Here is a 17753-nt window from a genome sequence, read left to right as displayed (position 1 = left end):
CAAGCGATTCTCCTGCCTCAGCCTCCAAGTAGCTGGGATTACAGGCGCGTGCCACCATGCTCTGCTAATTTTTCTTTCTTTCTTTTTCTTTTCTTTTCTTTTTTTTTAGTAGACAGCGGGTCTCGCCATGTTGGCCAGGTTGGTCTCGAACTGCTGAACTCAAGTGATCTGCCCGCCTCGGCCTCCCAGTGTTGGGAATACAGGCGTGAGCCACCGCCCCCGGCCTTCTTTTTGTTTTTAAACGTAGTACTGACATTTTAAGATGACATCTGAGACTCTCATCACTGGGACAAGCGACTCTGGGTCATGAATTCTCCCATTCCTCATTTACTCTGCAGCACCGGGTGACTGTGAACCCTGCTCTTCTGCTTGGGTTTCCGCATCACCAGCAGCTTCTTTCCTTCCCAGGTGTCGCCGCCTGCTTTCTACAGCCACTTCCCAGGAGGGGTTCCGACGTTCTGGGCAGCCAGAGCCCGGGAGGCCTTATAGGAGCGGCCTGGCAATTCTCGCCGCCTGCCGCCAGAGGAAGCTGCTTCGCTGCTGTGGTTGCCGAGCAACTCGTAGCCCGGAAGCAATACCCCGCCCAGCTCGGTTCTGCGGCGGCCGCACTCCGGTAGACTTCCGGCGGCGGGGCAGGCGCTGGGTCTTGGCGAACGGGCTTCGGAAGCGGCGGCGGCGCGATGACCACGCTACGGGCCTTCACCTGCGACGACCTGTTCCGCTTCAACAACATGTGAGTGACACGCGCCTAGGGCCAGCCGCTCGTGGTCGGGCCCCGCCAGCTCCGGCCCCGCCAGCTCCGGCCCCAGCCGCACCCTCCCGGCCGGACCCCAAGCCCAGGCGGGGACCCGCGAGAACCACCCCCGCCGGCCGACGTGGGCGCCTCCCTGGGGCCACAGGGTCCGGGGACAGGTGGGCCTGGAGTCGACGCACGCCTACCTTGGCGACCTTGGCCAAGGTGCTCAAACTTTGTCTCTGGACCCTGCGAGCTCGCGGGTTCTGGGGCAGCGCTCGGGCCGCCGCTCGTGGTCGCTGTCAGGAGGCACTGGGGTGATGGGGCGAGCTGGGGCGCGGCCTCGAGCCCACGACCTGGGCTCCTCGCCCTGCCCCACTGCTTGCTGGCTCGTGGCCGGGCCGCCCCTCTTCTGGGCAGTGGGCACCGCCGAAGGCCCGGCCGCAGAGGGGGCTTGCGAGGATCGGAAGCTGATCAGCAGCTGTTGGGATGTGTACATCGTGAAGCCCACCTGGTGGCCGTGGTTAAATTGTATCTAAATGAAATAACATCGATCACTGTGTCCCCGGCAGCGGATGCTGTCTCAGTCATGGTTAGTGTTTCCAAGTTTAGTTACTGTAGCTGCGTATCCGGGTGTAGACACTTTTCCTCTGTGAGGAGTCAGGGCACATCTTAGGGGAGGCTCGCTGTGCCCAGAGCCCTGGATGCAGTCTCTTTGGATTCGAGTTAAGGCCAGACCTCTGATTTGCGGGTGCCATTTTTCTTTTTTAAGAAAATGTTTTATTATGAAGATTCCCACACATTTAGAAAAGTTGGAGGAATTTCACCATGTGCTTTTATAGACACTTTTCCTGGATTCTGCAGTTAACATTTTGCTACACTGATATCTCTCCTGCCTATCTATCAGTGCTAGATCCACTTTAAAAAACAACAGGGCGGTATGTGAAAACTAAGGACCAAGTGGTTCTGATTCAAGTGTCGGGAAGATAGAAAGAATTAGGGGATGAGATGGCTGGGAACATTTCAAAGAGAGGGTGAGCCTTGAAGGATGGGTGACACATTGGTAAGTGAGGAAGAAGGAAGTTCCAGAGAAGGAGCGGGGCATGAAAGTGGGGACACTTGAAGTGCGGTTAGACAACTGGGGTCAGTGCGAATCCAGTGGCTGTTTTCTGTCCCTGAGCAGTCAGGGAGAAATGGGTGAAACAGGAAGGGTTTCAACTTGATCCTGTGAAAAGAATTTTCTGTTGGGCCAGTCTGGTCTAAGCTTCATAGCTGCAGTGACTTGTGTTGAACTCATTGTTCCCTGCACTGTTCTGAGTGCCCACATAATAATCCAGTTAATCCTCACAATTCTTTGAGGTGCTGTCACCCCCATTTTGTGTATGAGTAAACCAAGGCATGGCAAGCACAAGTGAATTGGCCCAGGTGGGGATGAGTACAGCAAGGAATTTCATCCAAGGAGACTGGTTCTGGAGCAGTGGTTCTAAAAGACGTGGTCCCTGATCACAGGGACCATGTTAGAAATGCACATTCCGTTTGCGATCCACTGCTCTGGAGTGGGTCTTAACCCACCTGGAGCCTCGGGAGAGGCTCACCCCTCTTTGAAATGTTCCCAACCATCTCATCCCATAGTCCTTTTATCCTCCTGACACTTGAATTGGAACCGCTTGTTTCTTAGTTTTCACATACTGCCCTCTTGTTTTTAAAAATGAATCTAGGATTGATAGATGGGCAGAGAGAGATGATGAAGCCAGTGTAGCAAAATGTTCACTGTGGATTCTAGGTGATGGATTCAAATTCTTAACCACTGAGCTCTGTGGGCTGTCATGTGATGAGAGCAAGTCAACTGGGCAGGTAAGCCATTCAGGAGGCCTTGGCAGTGGCCCAGAGATGATGACTTGGCAGAGGCTTCAGTTTGGGAGGAGGAGGCTTCAGTCTGGGAGGTGCAGCATGGGAGGTGACAGGGTGCCTTGAAGCTTCAAGAAAAGTTAAGCCTTATGGGGAATCAGTTTTACCTGAAGATCTAGGAAGGGACACCAGTTTTACATGGAAATGAATAGGAAGAAAATAACACAGGAACACTTACAAGAAAATACTAGATTTCAGAGAATCATGTGGCCTCTTCAGAATGTGCCAGTAGGGGAGCTCCATTTATTCCCCATTTGCTTTTAGTTTTTGAGACAGCGTCTCGCTCTGTCAGCCAGATGGGAGTGCAGTGGCACAATCATAGGTCGCTTTAGTCTCAGGCTCCCAGGCCCAGGCAATCCTCCTGCCTCAGCCTCCCGAGTAGTTGGGACTACAGGCATGTGCTGCCACACCCCACTAATTTTTTAAAATTTTTTTGTAGAGACAGGGTCTTGTTTTATTGCCCAGACTGGTCTGGAACTCCCAGGCTCAAGTGATTCTCCCACCTTATCCTCCCAAAGTGCTGGAATGACAGGTGTGAGCCACCACACCTGGTTCCCCGTTTTTTCTATTTACTTGCCTCTTTGATTAGGGCATTTTGGTAGAAAACTCTGAGAATGACTCAGATTAGATGTTGCAGTCGGAATCGAAAGAATCTGTGGATGTAGAACACTGCAATTAATTTAACACATATTTTATTCTTGGAAAAATATTTGAGTGCCTACTGTGTACCAGTTCTAGAGACACAGCAATGAAGAAGACATAACCAAAAAGATGTCTTTATAGAATGTACATTTTCCCCTCTAAACACCTTAATGTATCATAAAGTAGCTCTGACTTCATAGAACACCTGAAACAATTTTAAGGACCCCCTCAAATCCTGACCCACACCTTGGGAATCACTGCTCTAACACAGTACGGGGAGTCATGTGGAGCTTAGTGTTCAGTTACACAGGAAAATAGAAGCAGGAAAGGAAAGCTGGAAGCGAGTGGGGATTCAGCTTTAGTTTGGGGGTTCAGGGAGAGTGCCCTTGAAGAAAGATCTGGGGAAGTTAGGAATGAGTTACATGAATACTGGGGGGCAGGGGAGCTTCCAGATAGAGGGAACAGTAAGTGAAGACACCCCTGTTTCAAATAGGAGGCAGGCCACACGGCTGGAACAGAATGAGCGTGGGAGGGTACGGGGACGATAGCAGAGAGTCAGAAGGGCAGGACTTGGAGGGGCCATCGTAAGACCTGAGCTTCTCTGCCAAGGGCACCAAGGAACCCAAGTGGAGGGGCCAGGAAGGCATCTGGGCATGGGCGTCTCAAGATTAGGTCTAAAGATGGAAATGTGGGGGTCAACACAAGTGTAGAAAAAAAGGCTAAGAGGTTGTAAGATGGTGCCATAGGGCATCAAGTGTTCAAGTAAAGGAGACCACGTGGCTCAGTGAGGTGAGAGGAAAACCCCATGGTCTCAGAAGCTGAGTGAAGACAGCGTTTCAGGCTGTCCCAGCAGTGGGAAGCTGTTTAAGAGCAGCTGATGGCTCAGTGCACATCATATTTATATGTTTCTTCTAGGAAAGAGAAATTGAAGATGCAGATGCAGGAGGGAAAGAACTGCAGGAGGAGGGTCCCGAGTACTGAGGGGGTCTCTCGCCAGCACTCCGTGCCTGGTGACAGGAAAGCAAGTAGCATATGGGTGCAGATGCCTGTGTGCGTGGGTTCTGTGGGGGGACTTTGATGAAGCCTTCTTATTCCTGTTATCTTTTCCTTGTGATGGAATAGGAAGCCCCTGAGATGGCGGGGCTGGAGGTGGGGGTGCGGGTGGGCAGACAAGAGGACATAAAGCAGTTGTTGAGAAGTGTGGGAGTGACTCCCTGTACTGTATTAGAGCAGTGATTCTTAAGGTGTGGGCCACGGTTTGGGGGTCCCCAAGATTGTTTCAGATGTTCTGTGAGGTCAGAGCTATCTTCATGATGTATTAAGAAGGTTTTTTGCCTTTTCCACTGTCATTCCCTCACAAGTACACAGTGGAGCTTCCCAAGGTGTGATCTTTCAGCAGCAAGCATAATAAATGCTTGAGAATCTGGTTGTCTTTTAAGCAAGACGTTGCAGAATTTTTAAAACAATGCCATTGTTGTCACTGGATTTTGTTTTTTGTTTTCGGAAGTATAGTGATTTTTTGGTAAAGTTATTTGTGTTAACGTGTAATTTATTTATTATTTTTGAGTGAATATTAAAAATTTTTAAATATCAGTAGATATTACCCATATAAACAAAAGTTCTTTGGGGTCCTCAGTAACTTTTTAGTGTTAAGGAGGTCTGAAACCAAAATGTTTAGGAACTGCTGGACTACAGAATATGATATGACTAGCATCGCTATGGGTCTCAAAGGAGAATTTGACTAGAAATTGGAGGAGAACAATTGAAAAGTAGCTGGTTTTGAGCCTGACAAAATAATGGCTCCACTGATTGAATAGGGAAGTGAGGGGACAGAGGAGGTGGGTTTTCAGAATGCAGATTCGGGAATGGTGTGCTGGGATGTGCTGGTTGAAGCGCCCACAGCAGCAGAGCCAGGTTGGGAGGCATCCACCAAGAACACGTGATTGAACACATAGGAATGGGGATGGTGGGGACAGGGAGGTGGGAGTGTAGAATAGGAGTGGGGAGCAAAAACCGAGTGGTGGGAGTGACCACATTTACCGGGTGGAATAAAGGAGCAATTGTCAGGGAAGACCCAGACACAGGCAGGGAGGATACATGGGGTTAGATGGTGCAGTGGGCGAGTTTGACCTTCCGTCTCTGCTAGCTACATCCCTAGTTGATCCCCAGTTCCATTAGCAATTTATTGCCACTTAGAAAATGCGAGATGTAGATTTATTAACTTTAATTTTAAAGAAGCAAGTAGCAGTTAAATAAAAAAATGTATAAACACCCTAATAGTTGCTGTGACAGCTTATTATGGCTATTAGGTAGATTAAATCATCTTCCTCAGCTCTAAAGTTGGCCTTAAAATTGATGAAACATGTTTTGTTTTCCTTGTGGCATTATTATTGTTAGCTTTAGCAGGCTTATTTCAACTGGTTATTGTAAACGCTGCTTACTATTGATATTTCTCTTGTTTCTTTCAGTAACTTGGATCCGCTTACAGAAACTGTATCCTTTTTTACAAAAAAAAAAAAAAAAAAAAGGTTGAATGAAGATTTACTGAGAATAAAGAAAATAGAGAAATGAAAGGAAAACACAGAGGAGTACTGAAAAATTTAAAAACTTGTAGGTCAGGAAACTTCATAAGCAACACTGAAAGCAGTTTTTAAAAATGAAACTGAGAACAGAGTTGTCTTAGATCTGCTGACAAACTGTTAATATCGTAGAAATTTGTAACATCATAGCTCCCCTGCCAACCTTGCCCCTCAGGAGTCAGCATGGCTGTATTCATCAGAAAGCACAGTGACTTCAGCAAGGTGGCTTCATCTTTCTAGTGTGAACAAAGTCTGGAGATAAGCAGTCCCAGGCAGGTAATGCTTCCATGAAGACACCAGCAGCCAGGCCCTTTGCAGGTTAAGCACTCTACAGAGTGGCCGTAATCTCGTTCCAGATGCTGCCAGAGCAAACAGCATCACAGCCATGTTTCCGGCAGCAGAATCAACAGAGGGGAAGGTGAGGGTGTTCTTCCCTTTTAAGAGTACCTTTGGGCCTGGAATCCCAGCACTTTGGGAGGCCAAGGCAGGCAGATCACGAGGTCAGGCGTGCAAGACCAGCCTGGCCAACATGGTGAAACCCCGTCCGTCTCTAATAAAAATACAAGAATTAGCCAGGCATGGTGGCGCACTCCGTAATCCCAGCTACTCAGGAGGCTGAGGCAAGAGAATTGCTTGAACGAGGACCCGGGAGGCGGAGGTTGCAGTGAGCAGAGATCACGCCACTGTACTCCAGCCTGGGCTACAGAGCGAGACTCCGTCTCAAAAATAAAAAAAGTACCTTTGGGAAATGCCGCACAGCCCTGCTCTGTCTCATTGACCAGCACCTGTTTCATGTTCCACCTGTCTATCGAATCCTATCTAGAGTCCAGAAATGTGCCCCGCTTTATAAATTGGGACTTGACTAAAGTGAATAAAGGATTTGAGGTAACAATGAGCAGTGTCTATTATTGTCCTAAAGGAAAAATGGGGCAAAGATGTGAAGATAGGGTATTCTGGTTATGCTGTTGTAACAGATAACCCCACATCTCTAGTGGCTTACAACACAAAGTTCGGATTCTGGTTTATGCTCCATGTCTACTGTAGGTGGGTAGGAGGGTTCTGCTAACCGGTAATTTATCAAAAGAGGGCATATAGGAGCTTAATGAAGGTGTTAGGAGTTCAGTCTCATCAGTCAAAAGACATGTAAACTAAAACCAAAATGAGATGCCATATTTTAGGTATCAGCCAAGATTTAAAAAAATGATACACCTCAGTGCTGATGATGGTGAGGTGAGAGTAACATTCTCATAAATTGCTAGTGACAATGTAAATTGCTATTATCTTTCCGGAAGGCACTTTGGAAATAGTAATTCCATTTCCTGAAAGCCGAAAATAAGAAGAAATAGAGGCAGTTTGTCAGTGGTTGACAAAAGGCCCATAGGCCAAATCTGGCCCACTGTCTGTTTTGTAAATAAAATGTTATTGAGACACCATGCTCATTCATTTATGTTTTTTTCCTGTGGCTTTTGCAGTTTGAGTAGTTCCAGCAGGGACTGTATGGCCCACAAAGCCAAGGATGTTTACTATTTGGCCTTTTACAGAAAAAGTTTGCTAACCCCTGAGTTATACCATTATGAAAATTATTTATTGCAGGAGAGTTACTAAGCATTTGGAATACGATTCACACACAACCATCAGGAGATGGTTAAGTAAATTAAGCTGTACTGAAGAAGGATTTCAGACTTTTTTTGGGAAACTGGCAATGACCCAGGTGTCCATTGTCAGGATACAGGCTATTTAAGGTGTCTCTTCACATAAGGAAATACTATCCAGCAGTAAAAATTACTTACAGGTACAGGCAGCAACAGTACTACATATCAGAAACAAAACTGAATGGGAAAAGCAAAAAATCTCCACAGTGTTCATCTGGATTTTTAAAATTACGAGTAATGATATCACCACTTAAAAAAAAGATTTTTGAAGAATTTTGAATGACAAAAATTTGGAAGAATTTTAGGATGCAAATCCGTTATATGGTGTGCTTCCAGTGACATTTAAAATGTACAGTGAAAGTCCCATAATCCAGGTGAGCCTATATTTGAAAGTAACCTGTTGGGTCCTAGAGGTCGATGGGAGGGAGGGGTGTCTGGGACTCCTCCGTTAGCCACAGGAGAGATGGTTGTGTATGTCAGAGGCTGGCTGGCAGGAAGACTGGCTGGCCTGCCATGTTAAGGGTTGTATTTGAGGGGTATGCAAAATAATGATGGTCCTTCACAGGAGATTTTGAAGAATTTCACACTGAACAGGTTTTCCAGGAACTTAAAAAATATATTTATGTATGATTGATGGTGTCCTCTGATAAATTGCATCAGAAAGTTTATACTAACAAGAAATATATTTTCATCCATTAAAGTACAGAGTAAAAAGAAGAGAAATGTAGGAATGATTACATGTCAGTAAGGACATCCCAAGGTTGAAGAGTTAAGTCATGAGCAAATTTTTCAGGCATTTGCTGTTAACATAGTTGATTCCTTAAGTCAGCTTTTATCTGCATTACTAGAAATGCAGGATTTGAATCAGTGGAGAGGAAAAACCGGGTAATTAAGTTGGCTCTGGAAGGACTTAGGTTGTAAAGTTATTTTCACAGTCTCATAGCTGAAGTCAAAGTAGGAACTAGCCATTAATTTTTCAGTGCAATTATGCAAGCATCAGTGTATTGAGCATCTACTGTGTACCAGGCACCAGGGATAGAGGGAACATGACATTCATAGACTAAGAGGAGGCAGACCGCTAACAAATAATATCAGGTGATAAATGGAGAGACTTAGATATACTTTGGGGTCCTGATTCTCTGCTTTCTATTAGACAGTGCTATCACCATTCCACACTTGAAGCTGTATGTCCAGGCAATTTTGTTAAAAATCCATGATAACCTAAATGTTTCATGTAATGGTATGTATGATTATAGGACTCATATAGATCTGGGGATAAAGTTACAGTATATTTTGTAAAGGAAACTTTTTTTTACAATATCCCTTAATGAAGAACTTTTTACTGTCCATTACTTTTCACACTCCTTAACAGGACTCTAGTATGGAATTCCTTTCTACCTACAGTACCTCGCCCACTGGCCAGAGTATTTCATAGTTGCAGAGGCACCTGGTGGAGAATTAATGGGTTATAGTAAGTATAATACCACTAATATTTTGTGGAGTAGGTAAAGATTTTAATACAGATTTCAACCAATTGCTTTAGACTGCAGAATTGGAATAGAATCATGATGCTTGTAATTTTAGTTCTTTTGTTTTTTTTTTTTTTTTTGAGACGGAGTCTGGCTCTGTCGCCCGGGCTGGAGTGCAGTGGCCGGATCTCAGCTCACTGCAAGCTCCGCCTCCCGGGTTTACTGCAAGCTCCGCCTCCTGGGTTCACGCCATTCTCCTGCCTCAGCCTCCGGAGTAGCTGGGACTACAGGCGCCGCCACCTCGCCCGGCTAGTTTTTTGTATTTTTTAGTAGAGACGGGGTTTCACAGTGTTAGCCAGGATGGGCTCGATCTCCTGACCTCGTGATCCGCCCGTCTCGGCCTCCCAAAGTGCTGGGATTACAGGCTTGAGCCACCGCGCCCGGCCTAGAACAACATATAGTATTACATTTACAAGTGAATTTCAAATAAAAGCACTGTTAGCTGGATGACCTCAGGTGGTACTTAAAAATAAAAACTTCGTTATCAGTTTCCTTTGTAATAAAAATGTACCGAACAGTAACTGTATATTTATGTGTAAATCAGTGTCTAGTCACTGAATGTGATTGTTGTTGTTGTTGGCAGTTATGGGTAAAGCAGAAGGCTCAGTAGCCAGGGAAGAATGGCATGGGCACGTCACAGCTCTGTCTGTTGCCCCAGAATTTCGACGCCTCGGTTTGGCTGCTAAACTAATGGAGTTACTAGAGGAGATTTCAGAAAGGTGAGATTCGGTTTTTCAAATACACTTAGGGATTTGTGGACCCCTAACCATTTTTTTCCCCTTCAGGCTGAGTAACTGTCATGCTTTACAGTTTACAGGAATTTCATGTTCCTCCATCTCCAATAGTCCTTACAACAATTCTGTCACATAGTCAAAGTGATAATTGTTTCTATTTTGCCATTGAGGAAATTAAGGCAAAGTATTGCAGTGACCCGCTGTAGGCCTATAAGCCGAGGAATTGGGGGAATCAGTTCCAAAGGCTAGCTCTCGAGGTTTCTCTTAGTGTTCCTGCCACTGTGGCACACACTCCTAATATCTGTTAACATTGCCTTGGCATCTGAATAAATTTTTAACAGTGCTTCTTGGCCAAAAGAAAATAGTTCAGTCTTTTTTTTTTTTTTTTTTTTTTTTTTTTTTTTTTTTTTGAGACGGAGTCTCGCTGTGTCACCCAGGCTGGAGTGCAGTGGCCGGATCTCAGCTCACTGCAAGCTCCATCTCCCGGGTACAGGACATTCTCCTGCCTCAGCCTCCCCAGTAGCTGGGACTACAGGCGCCCGCCACCTCACCCAGCTAGTGTTTTGCATTTTTTAGTAGAGACGGGGTTTCACTGTGTTAGCCAGGATGGTCTCGATCTCCTGATCTCGTGATCCGCCCGTCTCGGCCTCCCAAAGTGCTGGGATTACAGGCTTGAGCCACCGCGCCCGGCCTAGTTCAGTCTTAAGCAGTTATATTCTAACTGTTTAATAAGTATTTATAGCCTAACAACTAATAGCCATTTAGAAAAAAAAAATAAATTGAAAGAAGAAATATTTTTATTTCATTTTTAAATAACTATGGCTAGCTACTAATGAGATGTGTATACCTGTTGGACATTAGATGACTTGACACAACCACCAGCATTCCTGTTTCCCATTGGTTTTCTTTTTTTTTTTTTTGAGACGGAGTCTTCCTCTGTCACCCAGGCTGGAGTGCAGTGGCACAATCTTGGCTCACTGCAAGCTCCGCCTCCCGGGTTCATGCCATTCTCCTGCCTCAGCCTCCAGAGTAGCTGGGACTATAGGCGCTTGCCACTACGCCCGGCTAATTTTTTGTATTCTTTAGTAGAGATGGGATTTCAATGTGTTAGCCAGCATGGTCTCGATCTCCTGACCTCGTAATCCGCCTGCCTCGGCCTCCTAAAGTGCTGGGATTACAGGCGTGAGCCACCGCGCCCGGCCCTAATATTTTTTTTAATCACAGCAACTGCCAGAAACTCAGCTTCATAGAAATATTATGTCATTAAGAGGAATGTAGCATGATCTAATGTTGAACTTGTGAACTACTTCAAACTCGTCTCCCAATATCTGACATGTAAGGTTTTGCTGTTTTTCCTGAACATTCAAAATATCCTTTGGTGGCTGTATGAGTTTGGGACACTTTAGGGCACCTCAGTGCACAGTTTGCAAACTGCCAGCATGGCATCTTTTTTTTTTTTTTTTTTAAAGAGACGTGTTGTATATATCAAACCTCTTCATTATCGTGTAATACAATAAATGGAAGAGAAAGCCCTTCCTCGTTATCTTCATTCTAGAAGAGATATGTTTGTATAAGCTTGACCTGTTGTCAAGCTGTCATTTCTTTCTCCAGTGTAATTTCTTAAAAGTGTGGTAGGAAAGAGAATAGTTGCTGAGAAGGGTTCTTGAGCTTAATTTCCACTTAATTATTAGATTTAATAAAGGCAAGTTTTAAAGAAGTAACTGTGGCCTGACAAAGGCTTCAAGCCAAATTAGAGGCAAAAGGAGCTCAAACTCATTCAGAGAGGAGGAGTTGTGTTAGCTGAAAAAGAAGAGTGCTAATCTTCAAGATTTTTTTAAAGTTCTCCCTAGACCAAACAAAGAAGAAAATTTTTAGCATGATTATAGTTTACACACATTTATTAATGGCATTATGTTGAAAAAAAAGTACTTGGCATTATTGTATAGTGAACAGGGAGTTAGAAAGTGGGTTGTTCAGTGAGAACACATGGACACAGGAAGAGGAACATCACACACCGAGGCCTGTCGGGGGTGGGAGTCTAAGGGAGGGATAGAATTAGGATAAATACCTAATGATGTGGATGACGAGTTGATGGGTGCAGCAAACCACCATGGCATGTGTATACCTATGTAACAAACCTGCACATTCTGCACATGTATCCCAGAACTTAAAGTATAATAAAAAAAAAAGAAAGTGGGTTGTAACTAGCTATGACCTTGCACATATAATTTAAGGTATTGATATGATAGATTATCTGAGTAGAAAACCACTAAGCTCTCTTCCCTTTCAGTTTCTAAGCCTTCGTTATTTGAGACTAGTTGCTAAGATTTAAGTAATCTTTATTTGTAGGGGTATGTATACATATATACATACATAATATATATACACATGCTTGTATACATTATATGCTTGTATATATGTATACATAGTGTATACAATGTATACATTAAAAATAGAAACCAAACAAGTAGAGAAGAAAAATTGAATGATAGAAATCAACCCCAAAGAAGAGAAAAAGGAAACTAAACCGGCAAAACAAAATGCATGAAATAAAATGGTAGCCAAGAATCCAAATACTGTCAGTAATTACAACAGTAAATGTGAATGGCCTTAGGACTTTATTTATTATTATTTTTTGAGACGGGGTCTCGCTCTGTTGCTCAGGCTGAAGTGCAGTGGCATGATGTCCGCTCACTGCAACCTCCGCCTGCCAGGCTCAAACAATTTTCCTGCCTCACCCTCCGAGTAGCTGGGATTACAGGCACCCACCACCACGTCCTGCCGGCTATGATGACTCTATTTAAAAGACAAAGGCTGTCTGTATTGTTTACAGGAAATATGTGTAAAATATATTAAAATATTTTTAATACAGAAAGAGTGAAAGTAAATTTTTAAATTACCTTGCAAATTCTAACCAGAAGAAAGTTAGAATACTTATTAATAGTAGTTAAATTATAGTTGAATAATTATGACCAGTGTAAAAAAGGGTCACTGCATATTGATAACATATTTAATCAAGGAAGTAACAAGACTGGGCGTGGTGGCTCATGACTGTACTCCCAGCACTTTGGGAGGCCGAGACAGGTGATCACTTGAAGTCAGGAGTTCCAGACCAGTCTGGCCAACATGGTGAAATCCTGTCTCGACTGAAAATACAAAAATTAGCCAGGTGTGGTGGCACGTGACTGTAATCCCAGCTATTTGGGAGGCTGAGGCCAGAGAATTGCTTGAACCTGGGAGGCGAGGGTTACCGTGAGCCAAGATCACGCCATCACACTCTAGACTGTGCAACAAAGCGAGACTCCATCTCAAAAAAAAAAAAAAAAAAAAATAGCAGTTTAAAATGGTATATACCCAGTGACATCATTTCAAAGTAAAAATGCACAAATTGACAAAACTGCAAAGGAGAAATAGACAAATAATTATAATAATGTGAGATTTAGACATGCTTTTTTCTCACTGATAGAACAATGAGATAGAAATTTGTCAAGCCTATAGAACAAGAATCAGCAATTTTCTTCTGGGTCAGATAGTAAATATTCAGGCATTACAGGCCACCTAAAGTCTTGGTTACATAGTTTTTTGTTTGTTTGTTTTTTAACAACCATTGCAAAAACCATTCTTAGCCTGAAGGCAGTAGCAAAATAGGTGTGAGCCAACCCTTGCCCTAAAGAATTTCAGTCAGTAGCCCAAAATCTTTTCACGAAGAAAGCTGTGGCTTCTCTGGCCAATTTTACCAAACATTTAAGAAATTAACAACTGAAAGGTCACTTTTACACAAACTATTTTGCACAAGCTAAAAAAGGGAACATTCCTCAACTTATTTTTTAAGGCCTGGATAACTCTGATAACAATACTTGACAAAATATGGGAAAGGAAAATTGGAGGAAGATCTCACTCAGATGCAAAATTCCGGAAAAATAATTAGCAAAATGGATTTGCCACTACATAAATAGGATGACACATCAGAAACAAGGGGGTTTCAACTTTACACTAAAGGAGAACACTGGTTATTTTAGAAAGTGCAGCAAACTTGATAAAATCCAATATTCCTTCCTGATAAAAAGAGTTAGCAAACTAGGAAATAGAAAGGGGGAACTTCCTTAACCTGAAAAATATCTACAAGAAATCTGTAGTAAATATATTTAGTAATGATACACTGAATGCTTTCCTTTTGAAATCAGGGACAAGTTAGTCCCTCTTCAGTAATTTACTAGAAATCATAGCACAGGAAAGCAGGAAAAAATAAACGATAGGAGGATTGAGAGGAAACAAAACTTATTTTGCACAGATATGATTATACAAATATAAAATCCATAAGAATCTATAAATATTTAGAATTAATAAAAGGTAGGCAAAGTTGTTGGATATAAAGTCAGTATAAAAAGCAATTGTATTTACATATGAGAGGAAACAAAACTTATTTTGCACAGATATTATACAAATATAAAATCCACAAGAATCTAGAAATAAATGTTTAGAATTAATAAAAGGTAGGCAAGGTTGTTGGATATAAAGTCAGTATAAAAATCAATGGTATTTATATATTTACAAACAGTAAAATTTAGAAAAAGATGCCATAGCATGAAAAAATATTAAATACTTAAGAATCTAGCAAGTGCTATGCAAGACCTCTGCCATTTTAAAAACTTTTTTGAGAGATATTAAAGTAGCCCTGATAAGTGGAGCGATAAACTATCACTGGATTAGAGGATACAGTAAAACAGGTAATTGACCACATTCCAATGTAACTGCAGTCAAAATCCCAAGTATTTTTATAGTACTTGTTAAGCTGACTCTGAAACATTGAGGAATAGAAAGAGCAAAAAAGAGACAAGATATTCTTGAACAGCAGCAAAATGGGTGATGTGCCCCTTCCAGGTATCAGACTATAAAGAGTGAGACTGTATCTTAGTGCTGTAGTTATCTAGACCAGTGCTACAGAATTTGAGAAACAGACCCGAGAATATATGGACTTTAACATACCACAAAGGAGGCATTGCACATCAGTAGTATGAAGATAGACTTTTCAGTAAAGGTGGTTGGACAATTGGATGTCCCTATGGGAAAAAAAAATTTCCCAGATTACCACTATTCCACACACAAATCAACTCCAGATTTATTAAAAACCTAGATGTGAAAGTAAAGCTAAGAAGTCTTTTGAATTTAATACGGCAGAGTGTCTCTGTGGCCTTAGTGTAGGGCTTTTTAAAAAGGCCATCATATATTCAGCTTCACTGAAGTGAAGTAACTTTTTTTATCAAAAGATACCATAAAGATAATGACAAGACAAACCACAAATTGGAAAAAGATATTTGCAAAGACATTACACAGTATTGAATATTCACAATACATAGAGAACTGTAGCGGGGGAAAAATTGTGTGAAAGATGTTAAGTACTGTACAGAAGGAGAAATCTAAATGGCCAACCAACAGAAATATATTCAACATCGTTAGTAATTGCAAATACAAACTAAAATCTGAGATATAGTTATACTGTAAGATTGGCAAAAATAAAAACATCTGATGCACCAAGCCTTGCTGCTGTGGAATGGAGGCTTACTCACTTTTGTGTGCGAGAGTGAGTTGGTACAAGCCAGTTGGGAAAACAATTTGGCATTAACTAAGGAAGATGTGCCCTGTGACACAACAGTGAGACTCCTAGCTATAGACCTTACATGAGACACTCAACAGAAGTATTCATAGGAGCATCGTTTGTAACAGTAAAAGCCAGAAATGTGTATCAACAGGACCGTGAATGACTTGTGGTGCACAAGCCCAGCCACTCTTGGAAGCTGACTTTTACAATGTTAGTTGACTGAGAGAAGCAAAAGACAAAAGAATATATGATTCCATGTATGTAAACTTCATCAACAGGAGAAACTGTAATAGGTGGTGAATTTGTAGAACAAATGCCTTGAGTTTATCTTTTAAGAAAACGTGTTGCAGCTTTTGAAATACTAGCATGCAAACCTACAGTCATCTTATACTGCAAAGCAATTGTCATAAATCCTAAGTAATACAAATTTCTATTACCATGTAATCAGCTACAAAGTCCTATTACTACCATTCTGAGTAGTAGTCAGGGCAAGGTAAAAACACATGTTTTAAAAAAATATGCATCTATTACTTTCTAGGGTGTCTCACATTCTAACATTTTCCTTTTTTTTTTAAAGAAAGGGTGGATTTTTTGTCGATCTCTTTGTAAGAGTATCTAACCAAGTTGCAGTTAACATGTACAAGCAGTTGGGCTACAGTGTATATAGGACGGTCATAGAGTACTATTCGGCCAGCAACGGGGAGCCTGACGAGGACGCTTATGGTAAGCTCCCTTCCATGACAGTATCCTCAAGAAGTCGTCGAAACAGTTACATTCATTCTACAGATTGTAGTCTTTGATTATTTTAATAAATGTAGAAGAATCATATTTGACTTTAATATTAAATCTCCCTCAACCTACCTTTATGAACCTATTCGTAGTAATTAACTTACCTATTAACTAACCAATGGTTAATTTCTGTACATTACTGTTTTACTATGTTATATATGTATTATTTTAATAACAAGAAAGAACGTGTATTGTGAGCTGAATCCTGGGTGAGGTTTGGTTAGCATCTGGTATACTTGGCAGTTGGGAGACTTTATTTTTTATTTATTTTTTTTTTTTATTTTTATTTTTTGGAGGCGGAGTCTTGCTCTGTTGCCCAGGCTGGAGTGCAGTGGCCGGATCTCAGCTCACTGCAAGCTCCGCCTCCCGGGTTCCCACCATTCTCCTGCCTCAGCCTCCCAAGTAGCTGGGACTACAGGCGCCCGCCACCTCGCCCGGCTAGTTTTTTGTATTTTTAGTAGAGACGAGGTTTCACTGTGTTCGCCAGGATGGTCTCGATCTCCTGACCTTGTGATCCGCCCGTCTCGGCCTCCCAAAGTGCTGGGATTACAGGCTTGAGCCACCGCGCCCGGCCGGGAGACTTTATTTATAAATATATTTTGCTTAGAATCTGGTGGAAGTAGGGGTAGGGGATAAAACCTCTTATGGAAACTTTATACACTTTACATTTGATATAATATGTTGTTTGAGTGTTTATATTAAACTTTGCTTCTTTACAGATATGAGGAAAGCACTTTCCAGGGACACTGAGAAGAAATCCATCATACCATTACCTCATCCTGTGAGGCCTGAAGACATTGAATAACCCTGGGCAGTGGTTCTTAGGCAGATACTCTAGATACTTTATCGACAATATTATTTTCATTGGATGATGCTGGAGCTCTCTTAGGAGAAAAGTAATCATTTTAGGTCTTAAAGACTTCAAGAAAATACAGGTTATCAATTTATTTAAAATCTCATTGTTTCCAGTTAGCAATGTCATACCTATTAAAGCTGTTCACTAACAAAATTCAATCAAAAAGGCAGCTAGGTCAGAAGGAAACATCCCACTCTCATGGTTCATAATATTCACTGTATGTATGCTAGGGAAAAGATTTGCTTCAGTCTCCTCCTAAATTCTGTGCCTGAGAACCACTGCTGCATATATTTGTTTTTAAATTTTGTATTGAACTGTTAATTGAAGCTTTAAAAGCATATATGAAATGTATAAATCTAAGATGTATAATAAAATACATTGTTGACCCTATGAATGTTTTCTGAAGTTTGTTAGTCATTTGTAAAACTAAATCAGATTGTAATCCCAGTACTTTGGGAGGCCAAGGCGGGCTGATTGCTTGAGGTCAGGAGTTCGAGACCAGCCTGGCCAAAATTTATACTAAAAATACCATCTATACTAAAAAATACAAAAATTAGCTGGGCATCCCAGCTATGCAGAAGCTGAAGCACAAGAATTGTTTGAACCCTGGAGATGGAGGTTGCAGTGAGCTGAGACTGTCCCACTGCATTCCAGCCCAGGCAACAGAGTGAGACCCTGCCTCAAAAAAAAAAAAAAGAAGAAAAAAATCAGGATTGTGAAAGGTCATCATTT

General features: G+C 42.3%; 1 protein-coding gene across 1 annotated transcript; it reads left to right on the top strand.

Annotated features, from left to right (window-relative positions):
* Nucleotides 1-396: 396 nt before the first annotated feature.
* On the top strand, nucleotides 397-17411 carry NAA20 (N(alpha)-acetyltransferase 20, NatB catalytic subunit). The gene is made up of 6 exons (XM_010369119.2): nucleotides 397-733; nucleotides 5752-5776; nucleotides 8895-8985; nucleotides 9627-9762; nucleotides 15954-16099; nucleotides 16885-17411. The coding sequence occupies exons 1-6, from the start codon at nucleotides 681-683 to the stop codon at nucleotides 16968-16970; spliced, it is 537 nt and encodes a 178-aa protein (XP_010367421.1). The 5' UTR covers nucleotides 397-680; the 3' UTR covers nucleotides 16971-17411.
* Nucleotides 17412-17753: the final 342 nt, after the last annotated feature.

This window comes from Rhinopithecus roxellana, chromosome 13 (assembly GCF_007565055.1).
Source record: "Rhinopithecus roxellana isolate Shanxi Qingling chromosome 13, ASM756505v1, whole genome shotgun sequence".
Lineage (NCBI taxonomy): Eukaryota > Metazoa > Chordata > Mammalia > Primates > Cercopithecidae > Rhinopithecus > Rhinopithecus roxellana.
The sequence above is the reverse complement of the archived record's forward strand: the minus strand, read 5'-3'. Positions and strand labels throughout refer to the sequence as shown.